The sequence below is a fragment of the Chaetomium tenue genome, assembly GCF_020726465.1.
Source record: "Chaetomium tenue strain MPI-SDFR-AT-0079 chromosome Unknown F5144scaffold_1, whole genome shotgun sequence".
Taxonomy (NCBI): Eukaryota; Fungi; Ascomycota; class Sordariomycetes; order Sordariales; family Chaetomiaceae; genus Chaetomium; species Chaetomium tenue.
The window spans coordinates 2,286,821-2,309,093 of NW_027117329.1; the positions used below are offsets into that span (position 1 = coordinate 2,286,821).

A 22,273-nucleotide genomic window follows, 5' to 3' on the forward strand; every position below is an offset into this window, starting at 1 on the left:
GGTCAATGCCTGCCGTTGTCACTCTGTCCCACATAATATCAACATCTCATTCCATCCCTTCATGGGACAGAGAAGTAGAAAGAGAAGAGATTTTGACCCGTTTTCTCACTGTTTCCTTCAGAGCAATAAGAGATGTCGATTCCACGCTGATCCCGAAACCTCTGCAAATAGACCGCTACGCAAATTAGGCCGCCGGGGGAAGGGGGGAAGGGGGGGAGGATGAGTACATAAATATGGAAAAAGTAGTTGTTACCTGTGTACCCACCGACAGACAGACAGCCAACTCCCCCGCGCTTCTGGAAGAAAGGAAAGAAACAAGGGCCGATCCCTTGACCCACCCAAAACCACGAGTGGTTCGTGTTTTGTGCTGCGTCGTACGAGATCAACGGGTACTGTGCTGCACGACCACGCGGGAATCCTTTTAGAACTAACTGACCGGGTCAACTCAACCTATGAACCTGTCGGGTTGGTGTGTCGTGTCACACAGGGAAACATTAGTTACCGATTTAGAGGGCTGGCGTGGAGATTGGATGAGTACAGCAGCAGGATAAGAGGATGGAAGATGAAGTGTATTCGGAGTTCAAAGGTAGAACTATACGAGGCAAGATGTTAGACTGACTGGGTACAGAATGGGCTAGCACTGAGGGACGAGCAAGTCTTATTCCCAACAATTGAAACATAACTGAACACTAAGGTTGATGAATTACAACATTATGAATGGGAAGCGCAGCGAAACCCGGTCAAATCAATCATAGTCGACGTCATAAACTCCCCTGCCAAACAAACGAGACACCATCGCACTTCCTTGAGCGTTTGTGGGTGCCAACTGCAGCGCTTGTCATTGCTCTCGGCCCGTAAAGGTGTATATGTTCGTTGACGATCCAACGACGAGAATTAAAATGGGATATATACACGCTTAAATCAAAGACGGGGAAATAGCTGACAGTTGAACATGTTTTTATCTATTCAGAAGATTGCGGCAGATGAGCTGGCCGCGGGCGGGAGGTACCCGCGGACCACGATCAGGTTGAAGAGCTTAGACGCCCCAGACGGCGGCGCAACCCCAGCTACGCTCGCAGTTGCAGGCACCGGGCTGCTTCCACTCGTCGTTGCGGAAGGAGAAGAAGACGACCTTGTTGCCAAGCTCGCGCTCAATGGACTCGATGGCCTCGCGCTGCTCGGTGGGACCGGCGCAGGCGACGCCGTTGCAGTTGCCGGCAGAGGGCCAGCCAGTCTCCATGACGTAGCCAGGCTTGCCGCAGACCTTCTCGACGATGGCGAGCTGACCGGCGACGAACTTGCCAGCGTCAGCGGGCTTGGTGGCGGAGTTGAAGTAGGCGTGAGCGTTGGTGGCAACGACATCAATGACGGAGCAGATGGACGAGACGTCCTTGTCAGTCCAGGCGGAGACAACGTCGGTGGTGGTGAAGGGGCCGTTGTAGCCGACGGAGGCGAGCTCCGACTTGGTGCGGCCAATCAGGCTGGTAAGCTCGGAGACGGAGCAGAAGCCGTTGAACAGGGCCTCGTTACCGACGACGCAGAGGTCAACGAGATCCCACTCGCTCCAGCTCTTGAGGGCACTGATCTGCTCCTCGACGTTGGGGTCGTTGTTGTCGCACCCGACCTTGCCAATGAAAATACCGACAATGAGGCGGAGACCGTGGGCGCGGGCAGCGGCACCAACGTTGGGCAGGGTGTCGCAGTCGGTCGAGTAGACACGGAGGGTGGTGAAGCCAGCAGCAGCGATGGCGGCAACATCATCCATGACCTGAGAGGCGCTCTTGCAGCCACCATCGGAGCTCTCAGCAAAGGGAGTGTAGGTCATGGCCCACAGCTTACCGCTGCTGCCGAGACCAGGGCCCGGGACAGGCGACGGAGACGGGGTAGGGGTCTCACTCTCAACCGGGGGCTCGGGCGTGGGCTCCTCGGGGGCGGAAGTGGGAGCAGGAGCGAGGGTGGGCTCAGGGTTCTGCGAGGTGAACGGGCAGTAAACAACCACGTTGGTCTCGGTGATGGTGGTGACGACGGCGGGGGCGGTGTAGGTGCCAGGGCAGTAGGTCTCCACGACGGGAACGACGACGGTGGTGACGCTGGGCACAACAGTGGTGATCGGGGCGATCGTGTAGGTGCCGGCCGAGGGGCAGACGAAGGTGGTGGTCTTGATGACGCTGGTGACAACGCCATCCTGGGTCTCGGTGGTGGCAACCGGGCAGACAACCGTGGTGGCGGTCTCGACGACGGTGGTAACACCGCCGAGGGTGTGGGTGCCGCTGGGGACCTCGGTGGGGGTGCCGCCGCAGACGGTGGTGGTCTCCGTCACCACGATGGTCGTCGCGGGGAAGGTGTAGGTGCCAGGGGTCGGGCAGGTCTGGGGGATCGGGGTCGGCACGGTGATGGGGCCGGTTGTGGTGGGCTCGGGGGCGGGTGCGACCGAGGTGCTCGTGGGAGCAGGGGGGAGAACTGCATGTTTGTATTAGCACTTCCTGCTTATCGTTGCGCGTCTCCTCCTTGGCCTTTGCCGCCCATGGGGATAACATACGGGTGATTTCACCAGTGATGGTGGAGTAGATGGTGCTGCAGCCCGGAGTGCAGACCTCATCAGCCGCCTCGCCCCTCTTCTCAAACAGCGCGTGCGCATGGCGGTGACCATGAGCCCGGGCGGCACTGGCGCCACCGGCGAGGATCGCCGCAGCAGCGGCCACAACAGTTGCCTTCATCTTGAAATCCGAATGCTCCGATTAGAAATAAAGTCGAGTTTTTTTCTTTGGTTTGCTTTCCTGGCGTCCTGAATAACGAATGCCCGCTAAAGGAGTGAAGCGGTGGTGTGGAAGGAAAAGTAGAACGACGAAAGCGCGAATTGGTGCTTTCGGGCGCAGCTATATCACCATTGACAATCCGGGGGAAAGGGGGAAGCAAGAAACAAATCGGTGGAAACGGGAGAGAGGGCGGTAATTAGTACGAATGCAGTCGCTGGGGCCTGTTCCTTGGCGCCCTGGGGATTTCGCCCTGAGGAAGCAGGGGTCTGCCGAATCAAGCTGCGGGCCAGCTCCAACGTTGGCGGTGTGCTGGGGCTGCTGAGTGGTGGAACCCCCTGAATTCGTATGTGGGTCGCTCATTAGCAGGGTCACCTCGCCGGGAAACGTTGTCGCCTCTGGCCTGGAAAGCACCGAAGGGGGAGCCAAGGGGGCCAGGGCAGATTTCTCGCCGAGGGAGCTTGAGATTCCTGCAGCGGTCTGTGCAAAACACCAGCAGCCATCTACGAAGTACACGACTCATGTTGTCAATATTTTCATTCTTCAACTAGGGCGCTAACTGCTGCAGTGTGCTTGGTACCTGCATCCCCAAAGAGTTGGGCCGGTGAGCCTGCGTTAGCGCCATCCGAAGATTGTTAGTTTCATCTGGATTGTCAGTTCATCTGATGTGGCATTACATATGGACAAATTGGGGATGGGAGGGCAGCCATGATCGAAAAGGAGGTTGCAATTCAGTTTCTGACAAGAGGGAACATGAGACCAACGACATCTGCACACTGTCCAAGCCCCCAATTCGGCAACAAGCGCAGGTGGTCGGAACCTGCAAGAAAAAGGTGCGCGGTGAGTGGCTGCTGCGCCGGTGTGGGAAATGAACTAAGCGATATTAGCTAAATTGGTCACTTGTTGGAAGGAGAGCCACCACTGGCCTGCCCATGCCCGTTTCTCTCGAATATTCTTGGGCTGCTAGGTGTCTTGGGTAACAGGCAGGTAGGTACATAGTTACCTCATTCGTACAGGTCTAGAGGGGGGGTGTTCATTTGCCGTTCGCTGCCCAGGAAACAACAGTGTTTGTTTGCTGTCGCCAATACCACCAATTTTATTCTAGCCGGCTTGCCTGAAGAGGCCAAGCAACAATTCCGGCCAACGGCAACCGGAGATGCAACGAAAGTCGGAAACGCAGTCAGGAAATGGACGGGAGGGGTGTGGGGACCTCGTACCTGCAGCTGCTGAGTTGGCTGTGGACCCAAATCCAGGAACCATGCAAGGAACCGTGCAACGTTGGGACGACCCAGACGCAGAACTGAGAACCAGACCACGCACCCCCCGGTTTCTTACAGAAGAAGATTCGAGAGAAGTGGACTCTCTAAACGCAATGTGGCAATCTGCACCACGAAATGTCGGCAGTGGGAAATGTCTGCCACAACGCTAAAACGCTGATCATCATCCAGAGAGGCGGTTGCATCTGCTCGCGTCAGTCAATGCACAGATCGAGAGGCGGATCGAGACGGTGCCGATCATTGACGAGAATCGGCCCCCTTTTTGGATACGATAGTCGAGCCGGGGAGTGTGGTCCAGGCCCAGCAAGGCCCAGCAAGGCCCAGCAAGGCTCAGAATTTCGAGCTCGGCAGAAATGGTTGTCAAGCTCCCACACAGGAGGAATAACCTAAATGGTAAAAAATGGTAAACAAGGGTTAGGGTTTTCATGCACTCTAAAGTTGCGTGTCGAATCACCTGAGGGCGCGTTTCAGTGGGGCAGTCGGAACTTGCAACGCGCACCAAGAAATTTTCAGGGTCATTGGTTAGCGGCGTATTCCGTCTCTGGTGGTCCGTCTCTGCACAACCGCAAGGTACATACTTACCTTACAAACCTTACCTACCACCCTAGGTCGGTAGGTGCCGAGATTGACAATGATGATGCGACGTAGCAGCCAGAACTATGTCTGCTGGAGGTGTCTCTCTCTGAGACCAGCAGAGAGAGCACTTCTTCCGCGGCGGACTCCTTCATCGGCGACGGCAGCATTTTCGGCTTTGGCAGCAACGCCGTCCCGAAGAGCACCAGTTCTACTCCGACATGTCCCCCACCTCCCCCGCCCCGACCGGCTTCACTCCCGGTCCGTGTCCACCGAATCACCGGCCCCCGAAACGAAGTCTGAGACAGAAACGGTCTCCGGTCCCATTGACGATGCGATGCTTGACTGGGCAGGCCAGCTCAAAGCCCTCTACTCATCTTCCGAGCCGACCAACATTCGGGAGTACCTGCAGATATGGGACGCCCAAAACCCGGGTCGCCCTACGGTTATTCCTAGCGACGAACCCACCGACGGCAGAGTCGGCAACGTCTTGACCAAGAACCGGGGCGAAATGAAGTTTAGCGTGGATGTGCCCACCCCGGATGACGAGGCCACAAGGCTGCACTTCGACGCCGACGACATGGTCGACTTGAGCCAGAGGGGCTCTGTCCTTAACGCAGGAGATCTTGTCGAGGTCAGCTCAACGACGTGGGGGCTCCGCCTCTTGGCCGTTTGCTTGGGTCTCTTCGAAGGTCACTACCATTTTTACACCAGCAATGGCAAATGGTTCACAAGCCAGACCATCCGCACCGGCTTCGTCGTCAAGAACTTCATCGATGACCCCGCCGACCTGCGCGCTGTTGTGGATGCCCTTCCCTCGCTGTCGCCTTCCGCCATGGAGCTAAACGAGCTCCACGTCCTCAAAACCGGTCCCTCTCGCGATGTTGCGGCCCCGCTGATTCACAAGATGCATAAATTCCATACCGCCTCGCGCGAGATTAGCCAGACCTATGTCGAGAGGCTCAGTCGCGTCCCTAAGTCATTCGGAGAAAAGGAGAGGATACTCAGCCTGCGGGAGATTGCCAACGCTCTGCTTCCTTCCAACCTCAAGCGGAACAAGGGGGTCTTTCCCCCGGAGGCCATGTACGCCGTCTATTCTGCCATCGAGGCTGAAGAGGTCTCCCTCCGCCCTCTAGACCGAGGCGCCCGACATCATGAATCCTACATGTTTGCCCTCCAGTCGGCCAAAGTGCAGCAGAACATCGCCCAAATCGAGCAACTGGTTCGTGGTTATTACGAACATATTAGTGGCCAGAGCGAGAAGGTCAAAGGCCGTTCCGCCTCAACCTTCGCCGAATTCAGCGCTTTTCTGGAGCAGGCTCGCGACATGATCGATCAGGTTCGGAAAGATCGTGAGTGGTCGCCACATGGCATGATAGGGCCGTCGAATAAGCGCGGTCCGGGTCCGTCTGCGCGAGATATCCCCGCCTGGACGGAAACCAGTCTCGCCGTTATCGAGTTTATAGAGCATTGGGCAGCATCGGGCGGGTTCCGTACTGGCTCGCGTTACGACTGGATTGGGCCCTCTATCCTGCGAGCCGTTCGCCGCTATGACGACGCGATCCTCGACAATACTACCGGTTGGACCTTTCTGCAGGAGATAGGTTGGATTCCACCATGGGACGTCAGCGCCCGCCATCTTCTGCGCCTTCCGGAGCAAAAGCTCGACCGACACATTGGCCTTCTGCCGGACACAGAATCCAAAGCCGCAGTTGCCGAGCTTGGTCCAGACCTCCTTGCCGAGCTTCGGCAGGACTTCGGTCGCTCGACTGTTTACTGCATAGACTCGGCCGACACACTCGACGTTGACGACGGAATCTCACTCGAACCCGTGGGCAACGGAGAGTATTGGATCCACATCCACGTCGCTGATCCAGCTTCACGCATCCCCCCAAGCCATGAGCTTGCCAAGCAGGGGGCGTTGAAGGCACAGACCAGTTATCTGGCCGGCTTCTACCAACGCATGCTCGACCGCGACGACGTCCGAGACACTTTTTCACTCGGCCCCGACCAGTCTACCCTCACCTTCAGTGCTCGAGTCGACGAGACGGGCCGTCTGCTTGATAGCAAGGTGACACCCGGAATTCTACGAGATGTCGTCTACATGACCCCCGAGGATGTATCCTCAGTGGTGGGTGATGCCGACGCGTCAGCTTTGCGCCCAGATGTTCTCGAAGTCGGGCCACGCCCGGCAAAGGATACTCCCCCGGTGAGGAGGATGACCACCCCCAAGGAATTGTCAAGAGGGCAAACGGACGAGCTCATGACGTTATCAAAGCTGGCCCAGGCTATTCATCGCGTTCGCCTCGACAGTGGAGCCACCCCCGCCTTCCTACCTAAGCCCAAAGCCTCGGTCTCCTTAGATGGTGTTACTCGAGGAGCAACCAACGGAATCTCGGCATTTTACGGCGGGGACCCGTACATTCGTGTCGAGTACAGCGGCCAGGGCAACCCCCTCGTCAGTAGCCTGATGCAGCTGGCCGGTGAAGTTGGTGCTCGGTGGTGCTACGAGCGAGAAATCCCCATCCCCTACCGCACGCAGCTGCTGGCTGGCCAGAACTCAGACGAGTTGAGGACGTTCACCCGGGATGTCTTCTACCCCCAGCTGATGGCTGGCAAGAACCCTTCAGCCGAAGACTGGAATAAGCTGCGCAGCCTCGTGGGTGGCTACGACATCTCAACCACCCCGGCTCCCAACCCGGCAATGGGCTTGGATCTGTACACCAAAGTAACCTCCCCGCTCCGCCGCTATCCCGATCTGCTCGTGCACTGGCAGATCGAGGCCGCTCTCCGGGAAGAGCACCGCCTCGGCAAGTCCCTGGCCGTCAGAAAATTCGGGGCCGACAACACCGTCAACGAGGCCGCCGCTCCGCCGGCCGGCGACAAGGCCTTAAAGAAGAAGGAAGCCCTCGCCTTCCTCCCCTTCTCCAAAAAACAGCTCGACGAGAGCGTGCTGCCGCGCCTGCGCCTCCGCGAGCGCCACGGCAAGCTGATCGACAATGTCGACGGCAATAACCAGTGGATCCTGCAGGCGCTGGTGCGCGCGTGGCGCTTCGGCGAGAGCAGCTCGCCCGCGTCGTCGCCGCTGCCCAAGACGTTCCGCTTCACCGTCTCGGATATCAGCGCCAGCCGCGTCATTAGGGGGGCGATTGACTGGTTCGACCAGTCGGCTGTCGTAGAGCTGGGGGAGCTGGGGGGCGTCGCGAGGATCAGCGAGGTGAAGCCGGGGGATATGTTCGAGGTGGAGCTGGCGGATGTGAATGTGCATGCGAACAAAATCTATGTGAGACTGTTGAAGAGGATTTAGAGGAGCATATCTTTGGATAGAAATGGGGTAGACATAAAAGGTTGAGGGGCTGTGGTTGGGACGGCCCCCGGGACTTCAGGACAAAACTGGCTGCGTTGTATATGTACGATGGAAACGAGACCAAAATCTAGGGCTGAGCAGTCCCTGTACGATTAGAAGGGCGATGTGTAGAATAGAGAGCGCATATACGAGTAATGAATACCAGATCTCACGTTCACTAGACGGAAACAAAAAAGTCCATGGCATAGAACGAGGTGTGGCCAACTAAGCACACTGGTATCATTCAACAAGCAACCCAACACGTAACCACCGCGCAGTGAAGAGCACTAGCTACAGACAGCCCAACCCGTAAACAAAAAAGCCGTTTTCAAACAACGGACCGCCCTCTTCCCCCACCCCTTTTTCAGATTTACAACCCTGCCAACACACCTTGCACACCCGCACTCGAGGCATCCTCACGCTTCTGCACAAACGCCTTAAAATCCGCCTTCCCCAAACGCTTCCCACCCCCCGCGCCGGCGGAGGAGCCAGCCGCCAAGTTGCGGGAGCGCTCCTTGAGGGCCTCGGGCCCGATGATGAAGAGGTAGCCGACCTCGGTGAGCAGCTCAAGGGTCTGCTCGACCTCCTTGGGGAGGGGCCAGTCCTTGACGGTGGAGACATACTTGGCGATGTCCTTGGTGACCATGAGGCCGCCGGTGGCGTTGACCTGGAACTTTTTGAAGTGCTCGAACAGGAGGCGGTGCACGGCCAGGGCGAGCTCCGACGAGAACATCTCGAGGTTGTGGCCGTCGACGGCCTGGCGCGCGGATAGCGCGACTTTGGAGGCGAGGAAGGTGGATATCGCCTGGCAGGTGGGGGTTTGTAGCGCCTCGACGACCCCTTCGAGGTCGTTGTCTTTGGGGCGGAAGTCGGCTTTCTTTTGCTGCGCGAGGAGCTTGGTGGTCCAGTTGACGGCGACGTCCAGGGTGGACTTGATGACGGCGTTGGCTTTGCGCTCGGTGGCTTCGATTGCCATCTTGGACTGGGCTTCCATGCTGCGGCGGACGGTGGTGTTGGCCTCGGCAAGGCGGATCAAGACGGTGGTGATGAAACGGGACATGAGGTTGGTGATGGTCACGGCGGGGCGGAGGTTGGGCAAGTAGGAGAGATCAGGTTCGTTTTTGGCGTTTTCTTGGGAGGTGGCCTGGTCGAGGGCCGCGTCGAGGGCGGTTTCGACATAAACCTGGCCCATAGTTGTGAGGAGCAGGTTGAGGAGAACGTTGACGTCCTTGGGCGTCTCGCTGGCTGAGCCCATCTCGAGGGTGCGGCGGACGCTCTCGGCGAGCCAGCCGATCATGCGTTTCGCGTAGGCGACACTGAGGATACCGTCCTGCTCCGACACCTCGATGTCGTTCTTGTTGCTGCTGTTGTCTTGGACGCCGGCAACTCGAAGCATGATCCGCTTTTGAGTGGGCGTGAGATCGGACGAGTCCAAGCGTTCCATGTAGGCGTCCTTGGCCGACGCAATGAGTTGTGTGCCCTGTTGGGCGATGGCAGCCATGAACCCTGTTGGTGTCTTCTTCCGCCTCGAGTGGTAGATGGTAAATTTGAAAAGCAGCGAGTTGTACATTTCTTCCAGGCTCCGCCGCTCGCGGTCAATGTACGAGTTGCCGATCAGGTACGGGACAAACAGCTCTTCTAATTGCTGGTCCAGGGTTTGCGATATTTGTGCCGAACAAGGTTCGGGATGCTCGGTCAGGCCGTGGGTTTTGAGGTCCTCGACTAAGGCGCTGATATAAGCGCGCGATGAGTGCAACGACCGAAGGAAAGCCAAACTCGAGATGGTGGTCGCCTTGTCCAGAACCATTTCCAACCTCTGCTGGATGGACTGCTGGAAGACGCGCTGGATGAACTTGATCAAAACGGTTTCGTAGTATGGGAACGCCCTCTTGATGATGAAAGACTCTTCCTGCATAACGATCTTGACCTCGTCAACCAGCGACTGCAGGCTGGGTTCAACGCCTGGCGGGTCCGAGTCGGGGTCGGCAAGTTGATCCCACGTCTCTCCGTCGGTAGTGACTTCGTCCGTGATGAGCTGGTCCCGGTCGATGAAGAACTGGTGCTGGTTGACAAAAGCAGCGATGACGCTGGCGCCACCATTGAAGTCGTGGAGCACTCTTGCGCACTCCATCATATCGTCAAAGTTCTGGCGGCGGTAGCTGTTGTTGAACTGCTTGAGAAGATCCTGTTCCAGCAGCTCCGAGAACTTCTCGAGGGCTTCCCTCGTGTTGTGACGCCGGTTCGTCCCTGTGACACCGTTGGTCACGCCGTTCCCCCGGAATCCGTTGGTCGACTGGCCCCACGATGCTAGGTCGAGACGCTGGCTGATGCGCATCAGCTGGCGCGCAATAACAGCGCACCGCACCTTGTTCTCGGCGCCACCCTGCCGTTGTATCTCCTCGAGCGACGTCAGCTGGCCCGTCTCCATCACCTCCATCCAGCACTGGATCAAGAAGTTGGCGTCCTGCGCTTTCCTCCTTTTCCTGTCGAGCTCCTCGAGTTTCTCGCCGATCTGCACGGCAATATTCCCTCCCCCATCTGCGCGACTGTTCCCATTGGTGGTCGTGCTCGGATTATTGAGGGTTAAGTCTAGGGCCTCGAATTGGTCCATGGACTGGTCGAGTTTGCGACCCAAGGTTTCGAGAGTCTGGTCATGTTGGATCTCGGCACGGCGAACTTGCGAGAGAAGTTCCGACTCCTTTTCTTGCAGCTCCTCCGAGAGTGCACTTAACCGCCCCAGGGCGTCTGCGGACAGGAACGTTAGACAACACAGGTTCAAGCCGGGTACAAGATAATCGGGCCGCGGAGCAGGAGAAGGTGGGGGGGTTCTCACTCTCGAACCCCCTAATCAACGGTTTTGGGTCGAAGGCATGATGCGCCGGACCGGATCGGCGGCTCGCGGGGATAGCAGCCTCGGCGAGCGAGTCGACAAAATCGCCGACGATGAAGTCCTTGTTGGAGAAGTCGTCGAGGGTGAAGCTGGGTCCCTGAGGGAAGAGGGGCCTCGAAGCGCTGGACCCGTCGCGTTCCATGGCCGCACCTGTTGTCGTCACCTCTGCTGGGCGTGCATGGGGGGTCGCTCTCGTTCGCGTGTAGTCTATGAATGCTGGGTCGGAATGTTGAACCTCAGACAACAGTTGGGGACACTAGAAGTGCTATTTCGTGATGGCTCTCGGGACTCGGTGCCGTGCTGCTGTGAGCGGCGGGCAGGGGTCAAGCAACCGCGGGGATGTTAGTGGTCCTTACCGTCAAGTCCAGTGGGGAGCACAGTGTCATTTTGACCGGAGATCTAGCCACATGCCGTCATTCCCTGAATTCTTAGGCTTGGCTGCTGATTTTGATACGGTAAATACGCCTCAAGTCAGCACCAAGCAAACGTCAACAGGGGTATCAGAAGCCTGTAATACGACAATGTTCACAGCTCGCCTTTTCACTGCCTCCCAGTGACGCGGCGATGCGAAGAAGCCAGCTCCTGCAATGCCGAGCACTGCAGTTCCAGGTTGGTTCAATTATTAAGTTGTGAGGATCAAACGATTATCAACCCTTTCCCCCATCTCACTTCTATTTTTTGTCGTTGGTGGTCGACATCCAACTGAGCACTTCGTACCCTGTCTTTACCTCCCTCCAATCTCTCGCCAGCTCCAAGACGAAGAACCACACAACGCAACAACCTAGCTCCAAGCGCAAGCTAGAACACCAGCACCAGGCCGATAGTATGCCCTTCGCTTCAGAGCTCGAGTCCTACCGGCGCGATGAGCGTCTAGGCCACAAGCTCTTGACACCCGAGGAGAGGCTACGGCTGATCAGGGTACGTACAATCACATGGCCTCAAAATCCAAAACGCAGATCCCGGATTCTTCTAATACCTACTCAATGACAGCCCTACCTCCCTTCGCCACCGTCACGTTCCAGGTCGAGATCACGAACCGAATCGAATGCTTCGAAAACACGAGACGAACAAAAGGCCAGGCTCGGCGTCCGACGCTTCCTGCGGCGCCAATACCATATCCTCGTCTTCACCTTGATCCACATTTTCTTCTCACTCTACATCCGCATCCGACAGGCCTACCATGCGGTCGCGAACCGGATACACCTGGTCTACTACCACCACCACCGCACTCCCGAGCTGATACGGCGCGACGTTAAGGGGCTCCGCCGGTTACCAAAGCACCTGAGTGTTATCCTGACATTGGAGGATCAGCGACGGAGCGGTGCCGGGCTGGAGAAGTTGATCAACGAGGTCACCAATGTCGCGGCATGGTGCGCCAGCGCTGGCATTCCCCAGCTGTCGATATACGAGAAGACGGGTATGTGAAAAAAGAACCAAGGAAAACAGAGAGTGCCCAGCTAACCACTAGACAGGCATTCTCAAGGGCTATCTCAAAGACACCCACCAGGCAATCTCCCAAGAGATGCACGTCTACTTCGGGCCCAACCACCCCACCGTGAGCCTCGGCGCACCGCACATCCCCCCTCTCGAGTCGGACGCCCTCCCCGAAGACAACGATCACCACGGCAGCGGCAGCAGCGACGAGGACGAAGAGCCGAGGAAGCACATCTCGATCGTGCTCATCTCGGCCGAGGACGGGCGGGACTCGATGGTTGACTTGACCAAGACGCTGGCCGAGATGTCACAACGTAAGAAGCTCAACCCGGCCGACATCACCCCTGAGCTGGTCGACGCCGAGCTCACCGAGAGCGTCATGTCGGAGCCCGACCTGCTCATCCTCTTCAGCCCCTACGTCGAGCTCGCAGGATACCCGCCATGGCAGATCCGTCTCACCGAGATCTTCCACGTCAGGGACAACCAGGGGGTTGGGTACCAGGTGTTTTATAAGGGGTTGCGCAACTTTGCCGAGGCGCAGATGCGGAAGGGGAGGTAATTCTGGGTATGTGAGGTGTGGGTGTAAGGGATTTTAAAGGAGATTGAAGTTTTGAGGCGTTGTCTGTGTAAGCAAGCGGCATCCATCCGTATCATAGAGGCCGGGGAGTTGTCAGTTTCTTTGTTAATGAATCGGTGTCTTGGTTTTATACGGTTCACCCTCCCTACGCGAACTCGCCCTTACCGCAAATACCTAATCAGGATATTAGACTTGGGTGACAGCACGGATATCATTACTAAACTCGATGGCGACAACATGAACAGAGACTCAACCAGGCACTCACCGTATGGACAATAGGGTACTCGGCCTTGCTTGTATGTAGAGCACTCGCATTTGATTGGCTAGTTCTTCTTTTCGGCGGGTCTCGTTCAACTCTGCACTCTTCATAACCCTATCTGCAAGTTCCATTCGCCCACTTTGATAGGTGAGTAACAGGCCCGTCTCAGTCATAAAACACCATCGTGGACTAACATTAGACAACCATGAGTGATCCGGGGGGAATCTACGAGGTGGACGGGGATATGATCGTTTTCCGTTGCCCTATTGTCCGCACAGGCACAGCGGTCCTCAACCGCGCCCTCTTTAACAAGTCGGTGCCCATCGCCGCCGCCGCTTTAAGGGACAACAGGCTCATCAACAAATACCGAAAACCGTTTGAGGCCAGCAAAGAAATCTTATATGCCGACAGGTTATCTCCTATCGCTTCTCATCCAGACAAGGAACTGGCCAAGCAGGGGCGCAAGTGTCTGCTCCTGAACCCCAGCGTTAAGCCCGAAGGTTCGATCTCCAAACATTTTCTCGAAATATTGGGACTATGGACATGAGTGCTGATATTTTTCCGCTTTCGCAGCTCCCGACACTTGGGGCCCAGTGCTCAAAGATGGCGTCCAAAAGGAGGACTTGACTGTTTTTCCCTATGAGCTTCAGCTCGACTACAACTACTGGTCATACCGTAAGAATGAACACAAACCAAACCTCGCCCACACTTTCATGTTTATTTTCTTTACTAAATCCAACCTGCCCCTAGGAGATGTAATGACCTCGATCTTGCCGGAAGAACTTCATGACGAGGTCCCTTCAGGCTTCAATATCGCCGGCCATGTTGGTAAGTTGTCCCTCTCCCCTTGCGGAAGCACTTGAAGCCGACAGTCACTGACAAACCCAGCACATCTCAACCTGCGGGAAAACTACCTGCCCTACAAACACATAGTAGCCGAGATTATTCTCGACAAGAACCCCCAAATCAAGACCGTTATTAACAAGGTCGACAATGTCGGGTCCGAGTCCGAGTTTAGGACGTTCCAGTACGAAGTCCTGGCCGGCCCAGACGACTTGAACGTGCAGGTTAGCGAGAGCGACTGCGTCTTCGAGTTCGACTACTCCAAGGTCTACTGGAATAGCAAGCTGGAGTCCGAGCACCGCCGTCTCATCAACATGTTCCGCCCGGGCGAGGTTGTCTGCGATGTGATGGCCGGCATCGGGCCCTTCGCCGTGCCCGCCGGCAAGAAGCGCGTGTTTGTCTGGGCCAACGACAAGAACCCCGAGAGCGTCAAGTGCCTCGAGGCTGCCATCAAGAAGAACAAGGTCAGTCCTCTTCCAAACCCCTACTCACTCACCGTACCTTCAACAACAATAACTCACAACCACCACCAGGTATCGCCTTTCGTGCGCCCCTTCTGTGAGGACGGCCGCAGCTTCATCCACCAAGCCGCAGACTCGGTCCTCGAAGCCTCCCAGAAAGGCGAATGCGCCGTGCTCACCGTCAAGGTAAAACCACCACCTGCAACAACATCGACACCAACCCCCACCATGACCACCGCCGCAACCCCCTCGACCAACTCCTCCGAGCCCACCGACCCCCCCGGTCCCCGCCCCCGCACCCGCCCAGCGACACAAGAGGAGCGCATACCCATCCCGCCAACCATCTCCCACTTCGTCATGAACCTCCCCGCGACAGCCATCGAGTTCCTGTCAAGCTACCGCGGCGTGTACGCCGGCCGCGAGGCACTCTTCGCCCCTACCGCACCAACTTCCACTACCACCACCACCACTACCACGCCCTCATCCCCACTCCCACCCCTCCCCATGATCCACGTCCACGGCTTCTCCATCAAAGCCACCGACGAGACGCCCGCGCTGGACATGTGCGCCCGCATCTCGCGCGAGCTGGGCTTCCCCGTCAGGCCGCTTGTTGTTGATCCCGCCACCACCGCGGCGACAACGCCGGCAGAAATTCTGGACAGGGCCGCCGGCAGCAACGAGGAAAAGGAAGGGCTGGTCTACGTGCATCGCGTGCGGGACGTGGCGCCCGCGAAGAGCATGTACTGTGCGAGTTTTCGGCTGCCGAGGGAGGTTGCTTTCGCGCCGAGGGGGTAGGTTGGGTTCCATTGGGAGGGGGGAGGGGGGGGATGGATGGGTGGGTGTGGAGGGCCTGCTTGTTTGGGGACGCGAGGTGATGGCATCTGCCGTTCCTTGTGACTGATCGTTTATGAGATGGTCGCAAGGATTGGGCGTGGTATCCGCGGACTGGCCCGGTCGCTCCGATTCCATCGTGTATGCATGAAGGAACCACCTGGATAGCCGTGAGGAGTCAATTGGCCCTGCAATGGCCTTTTCATTCCCTGGCCAAAGCCGTGGATTAGAAGTCTATGACGAGCAACAGGCTCACGATGGAAGCACCAAGAGCCAGTCAGAGCCCGCATGGTATCGAGGTTGCCCACCTGCCGCATGGCTTGCATATGTGTATGTATGCGTATGTATGTATGTGTCACAACGGTTGATTGTCCCAGCTTCGGTGTGGGAATGGCAGCCGCCACGGCTGGGGTTGCCATAGCATGCATGGGGTGGTGTTCGTTTAAGGATATTTAATCCGCGACGGGGTTTACGAAAGCTGCATCTGACATAGCCCACAAGGCCGATGATGTGACACCACTTAGTGCGTTTTACACAGTAACGTGCCGCTCGCTCCCACCGGGGATTTCTGACCCGCAGACTGACTGCATGGGGTTCTTGCTTGAAAGTTTCAGCAATCAGTGAGCAGGAGGAGGGACTGTCGGATGCGGGCACGGCTGGCAGCCTCTGCTTATCCGATCCATGTCGAGATGTAACATCAAGTTTCCGATCATCGAGATATCAGCGATGAGTTTGCGCACCAGGAGATACCGCAGATACCGTTGTGTCTGTGCCGTTTCGTTATCAATGTGGATGCAGCCGGAGAACCCCTGGCTATCACCAGCCAGTGCCGAGACAACACAACAGGTTCCAGGCCTGGTTGAGCTTGGGATGGGTAACACAAGAAGCGCGTTGCAGAGGTGGGGAGAGTGAAGTTGGTGTTGTGTGCGTCCTTCGTAGTGCTATGGGTGTATTGGTTCGACCTATGGTACCGCTCACCGGTAAGTTGCGCCTCGGTCCGAAGGAGGGGCGATGCATCCTCGGTCAGCGCACTCAACACCCAGATTGCGACATCACGTCGTTAATTGCCTGCCTGTATGGGGGGCTCAAGGCGTACTTGTATGGGGCCAGCAATGCTGTGATGGCACCTTTGGCGATGCGGACGACGGTACGTATGTGCATACATATATTCATATTGCCTGAAAAAGCGACGCGTCCGTTGCCATGCGGTCAACTTCGACGGAGATGCGAGGCGCAACGGGGGATAGAAATATCGAAACCAGAAGGGACGGTGATATCCAACTTTACTAGGGCACGACTTTCGAGCGATAACAACCTTGACCGTAACAAGGAGACTCGCATTCAAGCTAAGAGGCGGGTACCTTGACCTGCAGCCGCGGGACAACGGTGTTATGCGGGCAAAACTGGGCATAGACATGCCATGTTCTGACTTGCATCAGCGTGTGGTGTTCCTAGCTGGTGATTTGCTGCTTCGGTGTCCACATTGCTTGGGTGTAAGGGGAGTAAACAAGACTTTGTTTAAATAGACAGGCGCAGCAGGTGGGATTTCGCCGGATCCCGAGAAGGTGTGCTTTGCATGGTCCCATGCCGACATTTGCAACATGCTGGCACGCTCGCGGCACGCTGGGAGGCTGGCTTTGACAAGAAAGAGCATGTCGCCACCAGCAAAAGGCCAACCAAGGCCGAGACACGAGAAGTTCCATAGTAAGCTGGAGATCGGCGTTTCTCGTGCTGCAGTGACATCGGCAAGTCAACAAGATCGATCTGGAACGTCTCTGGGGCCCATATTGCCCAGCAGTGCCAAATCCTGCTGACCCGCTTTTGCTGCCGAGACTCCGGGGCTAGCACACCGGGTGATATGGGGATCGAACTGGAGGAGACGCGGCTTGTTGGAAGTCGTTGGTGGACTGGCTTGGGCTGGTTCGCCGGTTCTGTAGTGTGTAACTACATACTGTGCATCGGTGAACTTGAGTATGTACACTGGGACGTACTGTGTCGCCGGTAGGTGCTTGGTTTTCAAGCACCGGAAACGGCCCGCCCGAGACTCTTTGACGGTGGAACTAACCGTCAAGCACACCGCGAACTGTACCCGTCCTACGGATAAAAAGTGTAAGCGAAGCCGACGGTCTGAGTGGTCAATCGGGATGCCCGATCGATATCATCCTTATTCTCCTTGAGTTGGGAGTGTAACCATGCCGAATTGTTGTGTTGTTGTCTTCACGGGTGAGGTGGAGGGTATATAAGCGCAGATATCAGCCTCTAGATAGTCCGTATGTGCATTCGAAAAGAATTCCCGTCCAAGGTACTATAGCTACCCTTCCAATCCCAATTTTGAAGAGTTTGATGACATTCCTTTGTACGAATGACGGAAATCAACAACAAAACCAGGACTTGAAGCGGGGCAGCCAGGGAGGTCATTACGATTTTGGCCTAGGAATGAGAGGCTTGGCCCGCTCGTTCCGTCGGGGCACCGTGTGAGGGTCCTCAAGAGGAGGCCGAGAAAACCTCTTCCACTGTTGGTGGTCCTGCTTCTTCCGAGTGAAGCCTGTGCGGGACGCCCGAATTTTTGCTGCGATTCGGAAGGAAAGGGTGGAGATGACAGGGATATGTCTTTTTCGGGCATTTAGCTTCTGGCAAATCATTTTGCGAGTAAGAGAAACCTGACGGATTCGAGGCCTGTGAGAGAGCCGCAAGTGGGTTGCGAATGCAAGAAGCGCATCATTTTGGCAGCGCTGCTTTGAGATCGAAGGCCGAGACGTCCGACGCTTTCCAATATGCCACTACAGTGTCTGAGTGTGTCGCAAGAGAGGGAGGAAAAGGTTGAGGAATTTGCACCGGTACCAAACAAAGCATTTGTTGTCGGCATCGCTGAAAAGTGGGCACAGATTTGGATCATTCCAGAAGGGCGCAGCCAAGGCACCATTGTTTCGGCTATCTCACCGTGTTGACGGCGTGTTCGTTGCACACGGGGCAGAAAAACCTAGCTCAGTGCGCTCAGTGCGCTCGGGGGCTCGGGGCGCGGTGACTGATTTGGGTCGGATCATGGGGAAAATCCCCGCCAATCCATGCTTTGAGGTTGTGCTGGCTGGAAACGGTGCTGCTCCCATGTCGGGGTTCGCTCTTGCCAGATCCATGATTTGACTCAACCCGAGAGGACGCGAGCCAAGCAAAATGGCTAGAACGGGTCACACGCTCAGTGTGGAGCGCGTCGCCGAGGCCGGGTTCTCCATGCATTCCAGCCGGAGCCATAGGTTCCCCTCACCCTCCGTTGCCGTGTCGTTCCTGTCCGGTTCATCTTGCCCTTGCCCCAGACCCCGGTGGCCCACTGCAGCACCTGTGACCTGGGCTGGATGCCCCCAAGGCCCGCCCTGGACCACCTGCAAATTCTCGGCACAGGGGTCGCACAGCACCCCAACCGAACCACGGGTTTTGCCAACATCCATCCAATCCACATCCTCTTTTTGTCGCTCCCCGTCCTCGCACGCAACCGAGCGCAGAGGCGCTCCATGAACATCTCTCCCAAGTGTACAAACATACGACGCACTAACAGGGATCGTCCCTCCGCATCATTCCCAGGCTCTCGGGGCACCTTTTTGTCATGACCAGCAGATGATGGCTCGAGCGTTACATCTTCCTTCTCCATCCGCAAACACGCAAAACCATCAAGAATTCTCTTTCCAATAACCTACTAAACCTATCTGCCCACCCGAGGTCCAGAAAGCATCGAGCAAACACCAACTTGTTACTATTCGTTACACCTGTCGACACCACTAGATACACCCAACTGTAAGTCTATCTCGAATCCGGTCACTTCCATCCTTCATGCGCTCCCATTTTACCCTTTTGCGTTGTCGGTCACGTTGCTCCTCGCCCTGTCAGCCTCGCGTTTTCTTCCCTTAACCATAACCCAATCGAACGGCCTCACCGGGGGACAAGTGACTGCCGGTTAGGCTGAACGAATGAGGGCATTCGTGTCGCATCTCGCTTCGCTGCACTCCACAGAGTTAGGTGGGCGTTCTGGGCGTGGCAGATCATGTCAATCCACCGTTCACCATACGCCCACCAGAGTATCACACGCTCTTGCACTCTCTTCCCGTCACCTGGTCGATAAGGCGTTGGCGCCGACAGAACCCCCATCTGGACCCCCAAATTCACACCCCCGTTTGGACATCAACGCCCCCCCCGCGGCACGCATCCCACGTTTTGGCACATCAGCCAACAGGAGCCGAGGACTTGGGAGCTCCCGATGGACACCAGGAACCTTCATCCCGTTTGAGCTGCACGAGATGCCTAGACTCTGAAGAGCCGGGGTACTTACCCGCACACCGGCCCTTGCGCAATCCCCCCCCTCCCTCTTGGGCACTCCTACGGCGAGATGCACAGTGAGGATATATTCTACCTTGCTGTTTCCTGGCCTATTCTGCTTACCCTTTCGTCGCTTCTGCCCTGCCCCTCTTTTTCCCTGTCCCCGGCGGGCCATCGACGTTTCATGCGCCTTGTTTGCCTCAGCTCTAAACCATCCATACCTAATTCTCTGCAGTTCGCTCGCCTTAGAAATTCGATCCTGCCAACGCGACTTTGACCGAACATTAAGAAACCTAACAAGCCACCTTTGTCCCTCCCGGACACGCCATCAGCGAAGAAAAAGGGAAACAGAGAAAGAACCAAAGCAATATTGTCCCCACAACCCAGGCACATCGCTTACCACGATCGAACCTGGACTATCGCACCGCGACTTATGACGGATTCTCTCGGATCCGTGTGTCGGAGAAGGATTCTGGACAAGCCGTCCACTGATAGCTGGGGTTTCTTTTTTTCAGAATGGCCGTGGTTCTCACGACAGAGGACGACAGCTACTTCTCGCCGTCCTTGCGCCGTTCCCATTCACAACCAAAATTTGGGACGAAGCATTCGAGTTTTCGCACATCGTCGTCAACTTCCCGACTCAGCGATTTGTATACCCAATGTTCCCCAGGGTCGACAATTTCCTCCACACCATCCTCCCCGCAGGTCACAAATACCGAGTCCGCATACCTATCCGATTCGTCGACGCCAGCCACCAACTTCTCCTTGGCCTCCGATTGCGACGAGCCCTCTGCGACACCAGACGAAGTCTTTCTCCAGCAATGCAATGACGGGGGCTACTTTAGCCGACTAGGGAATCAAGAACCTCCGTCGAGCCCGCGGGTCGGCGACTCGGACGTGTCTTCAATAGAAGGATATGATGAATCGGCCGCAACGTCTAGGCCCGGTAGCCCAGACTGCCACGAGAGGGCTGAAGATGACATCGCAGTACGGGCGCAACCTTCCCGGCATGTCGACTATTTGTCCCATGACTGGCGGGAGGAGGATATCTGGTCGTCATGGAAGCTGATCGTGTCAAGGAGAGGCGACTACAACAATTCTGCACGGCTGGAGAACGCATCTTGGAGGACCTGGATGAAGGCCAAGAACAACCTGGACACAGTCTCGGCCGAGACTCTGAATTGGTATGCATATATCGTTCTGTTTCTTTCCCATATGCATTTGTTAACTTTCCCCAGGCTCAAGGACTATGACGTAACATGGCTTTATGGGCCGTTACAGACGGGCACATCCACCTTGAACCACACATCTACAAACTCCACCAGTGCTAGGCTGTCCAAGTCGAACTCATTCATCAACAAGAAGCCCATCTTGAAGAAGAGAAGCATGTCGGAAATCATGCTCCAGAGGTCCCTTTCGACTTCTTCTCTGGTGAAACAGGCGGCCGCAGCGGTGCAGGCCCAGCAAAAGGGGGGGTTGAAGAGGATAGGCAGGCGCCCGGGCATCGAGAGGGCCAACACCGACTACATCACCTTCCCTTTTTCGTCGCGGGGGTTGAGCCACGACGGCACCAGCTTGTTCCCTTCGACGAGGTCTTCTGGTGTCGTTTCTCCCAATGGAGGGCGGAAGCATATCCATTTCAACGAACGGGTTTCCCAGTGCATCGCCGTCGAAATCAAGGGCGACGACGAGGATGACGACCTCGATACGGGCCGCTATCAGTACGATAGCGACTCAGATGACGGAGCCATCATGATGAAACGGACACAGCCCAAGAAGAGGCGGCCGACGCTGAGGAAAACGAAGAGCAACAACAACGGGGGCGAGAGCAAGACGATCGCCATGCTCCCCTCAACCACGCTGAAGTACCGAGAGGACACTCCCAACCCGGTAGACACGGCCATGAAGCATAGCACCAGCGTAGGCCTGAGGAGCCCGATATTGTCGCCGTCGTCATCCCAGGAAACCCTGCGACCGGCCAAAAAGTCGGGGAAGCTTTTCTTCGAGGGGGATGAAGACGACGACGACGATGATGACGAAGACGACGACAAGGTGGAAAAGATCAACATTCGGCCCGGCGCGTTTTCGTCTCTGCGGTATAATGAGGGCATTTCCAATTTGCGCCGGTCGGTATCCACAGCCAGCCTCTCAGTCGAGCCGACTGGCATGCATAGGACTCCATCGGGGATGTTCATGCCGACCGAGGCGCCAGTGTCTGGACCCCCGGACGATGGCATGATCGGTCGAATCATTAACACGGTAAATACGGCCCGGGATATTGCCCACGTCATCTGGAATGTGGGGTGGAAGAAATGATTGTGACGAGACCTCGTGTTGTTAACCAACGTTGTTTTTTTCCAGGGGGAGGCTGCTTTCAATACCAATCGACTACGGCGCAATTCGAGGAGTTTTCAAGGGTTGTACGATTAAAAAGACGAAAAGGCGTAGGCGTTCTGGGCCACGAGGCTGCGACACGAGCGGACCCGTTCACGTCACCCTCGGCTCGACGAGGCCGGCCCGTATCGCTATTTGCGGGCGCGGCTCGAGGCCCAGTTACGCGGTTTATCACGACAGGAAACATGCATCGTTCGGGGTGTTTGAGCAGGTCTGCTTTTACAGGTGCCGGGTTTTGTTCTTCCGGTTTCTGGCTGCTATTCTGGAGCACGTCGCCACGGGGTTTACGCGGAGGGTTCGATTTGATTTACTTGGGGGTCTGAGGCTAAA

The 22,273-nt window shown here is 56.6% G+C and overlaps 6 protein-coding genes across 6 annotated transcripts; 3 read left to right on the forward strand and 3 right to left on the reverse strand.

The window, feature by feature from the left end:
- Positions 1–816: 816 nt before the first annotated feature.
- On the reverse strand, positions 817–2,998 carry F5144DRAFT_29759 (exo-beta-1,3-glucanase). The gene is made up of 2 exons (XM_066783858.1): positions 2,540–2,998; positions 817–2,460 (listed from the first exon to the last, which is right to left on the reverse strand). The coding sequence occupies exons 1-2, from the start codon at positions 2,715–2,717 to the stop codon at positions 1,037–1,039; spliced, it is 1,602 nt and encodes a 533-aa protein (XP_066648286.1). The 5' UTR covers positions 2,718–2,998; the 3' UTR covers positions 817–1,036.
- Positions 2,999–4,494: 1,496 nt separating this feature from the next.
- F5144DRAFT_554958 (RNB domain-containing protein) lies at positions 4,495–8,133 on the forward strand. The gene has a single exon (XM_066787872.1). It carries the CDS (start codon positions 4,662–4,664, stop codon positions 7,908–7,910), a length of 3,249 nt encoding a protein of 1,082 aa, XP_066648287.1. The 5' UTR covers positions 4,495–4,661; the 3' UTR covers positions 7,911–8,133.
- Positions 8,128–11,187, reverse strand: F5144DRAFT_554959 (exocyst complex component Sec10-like protein). The gene is made up of 2 exons (XM_066787873.1): positions 10,783–11,187; positions 8,128–10,694 (listed from the first exon to the last, which is right to left on the reverse strand). The coding sequence occupies exons 1-2, from the start codon at positions 10,979–10,981 to the stop codon at positions 8,320–8,322; spliced, it is 2,574 nt and encodes an 857-aa protein (XP_066648288.1). The 5' UTR covers positions 10,982–11,187; the 3' UTR covers positions 8,128–8,319.
- A 477-nt stretch (positions 11,188–11,664) lies between these two features.
- F5144DRAFT_477671 (putative undecaprenyl pyrophosphate protein) lies at positions 11,665–15,208 on the forward strand (the record flags this gene model as incomplete). Its single annotated transcript, XM_066785058.1, has 9 exons — positions 11,665–11,757; positions 11,830–12,256; positions 12,312–12,828; positions 12,889–12,939; positions 13,320–13,609; positions 13,683–13,784; positions 13,860–13,937; positions 13,998–14,416; positions 14,486–15,208. The coding sequence occupies 9 exons, from the start codon at positions 11,665–11,667 to the stop codon at positions 15,206–15,208; spliced, it is 2,700 nt and encodes an 899-aa protein (XP_066648289.1).
- Positions 15,209–16,652: 1,444 nt separating this feature from the next.
- Positions 16,653–17,082, reverse strand: F5144DRAFT_29912 (uncharacterized protein). The gene has a single exon (XM_066783869.1). It carries the CDS (start codon positions 16,945–16,947, stop codon positions 16,696–16,698), a length of 252 nt encoding a protein of 83 aa, XP_066648290.1. The 5' UTR covers positions 16,948–17,082; the 3' UTR covers positions 16,653–16,695.
- A 2,771-nt stretch (positions 17,083–19,853) lies between these two features.
- F5144DRAFT_30017 (uncharacterized protein) lies at positions 19,854–22,014 on the forward strand. The gene is made up of 2 exons (XM_066783877.1): positions 19,854–20,733; positions 20,788–22,014. Exons 1-2 carry the CDS (start codon positions 20,066–20,068, stop codon positions 21,863–21,865), a joined length of 1,746 nt encoding a protein of 581 aa, XP_066648291.1. The 5' UTR covers positions 19,854–20,065; the 3' UTR covers positions 21,866–22,014.
- The last annotated feature ends 259 nt before the right edge of the window (positions 22,015–22,273 follow it).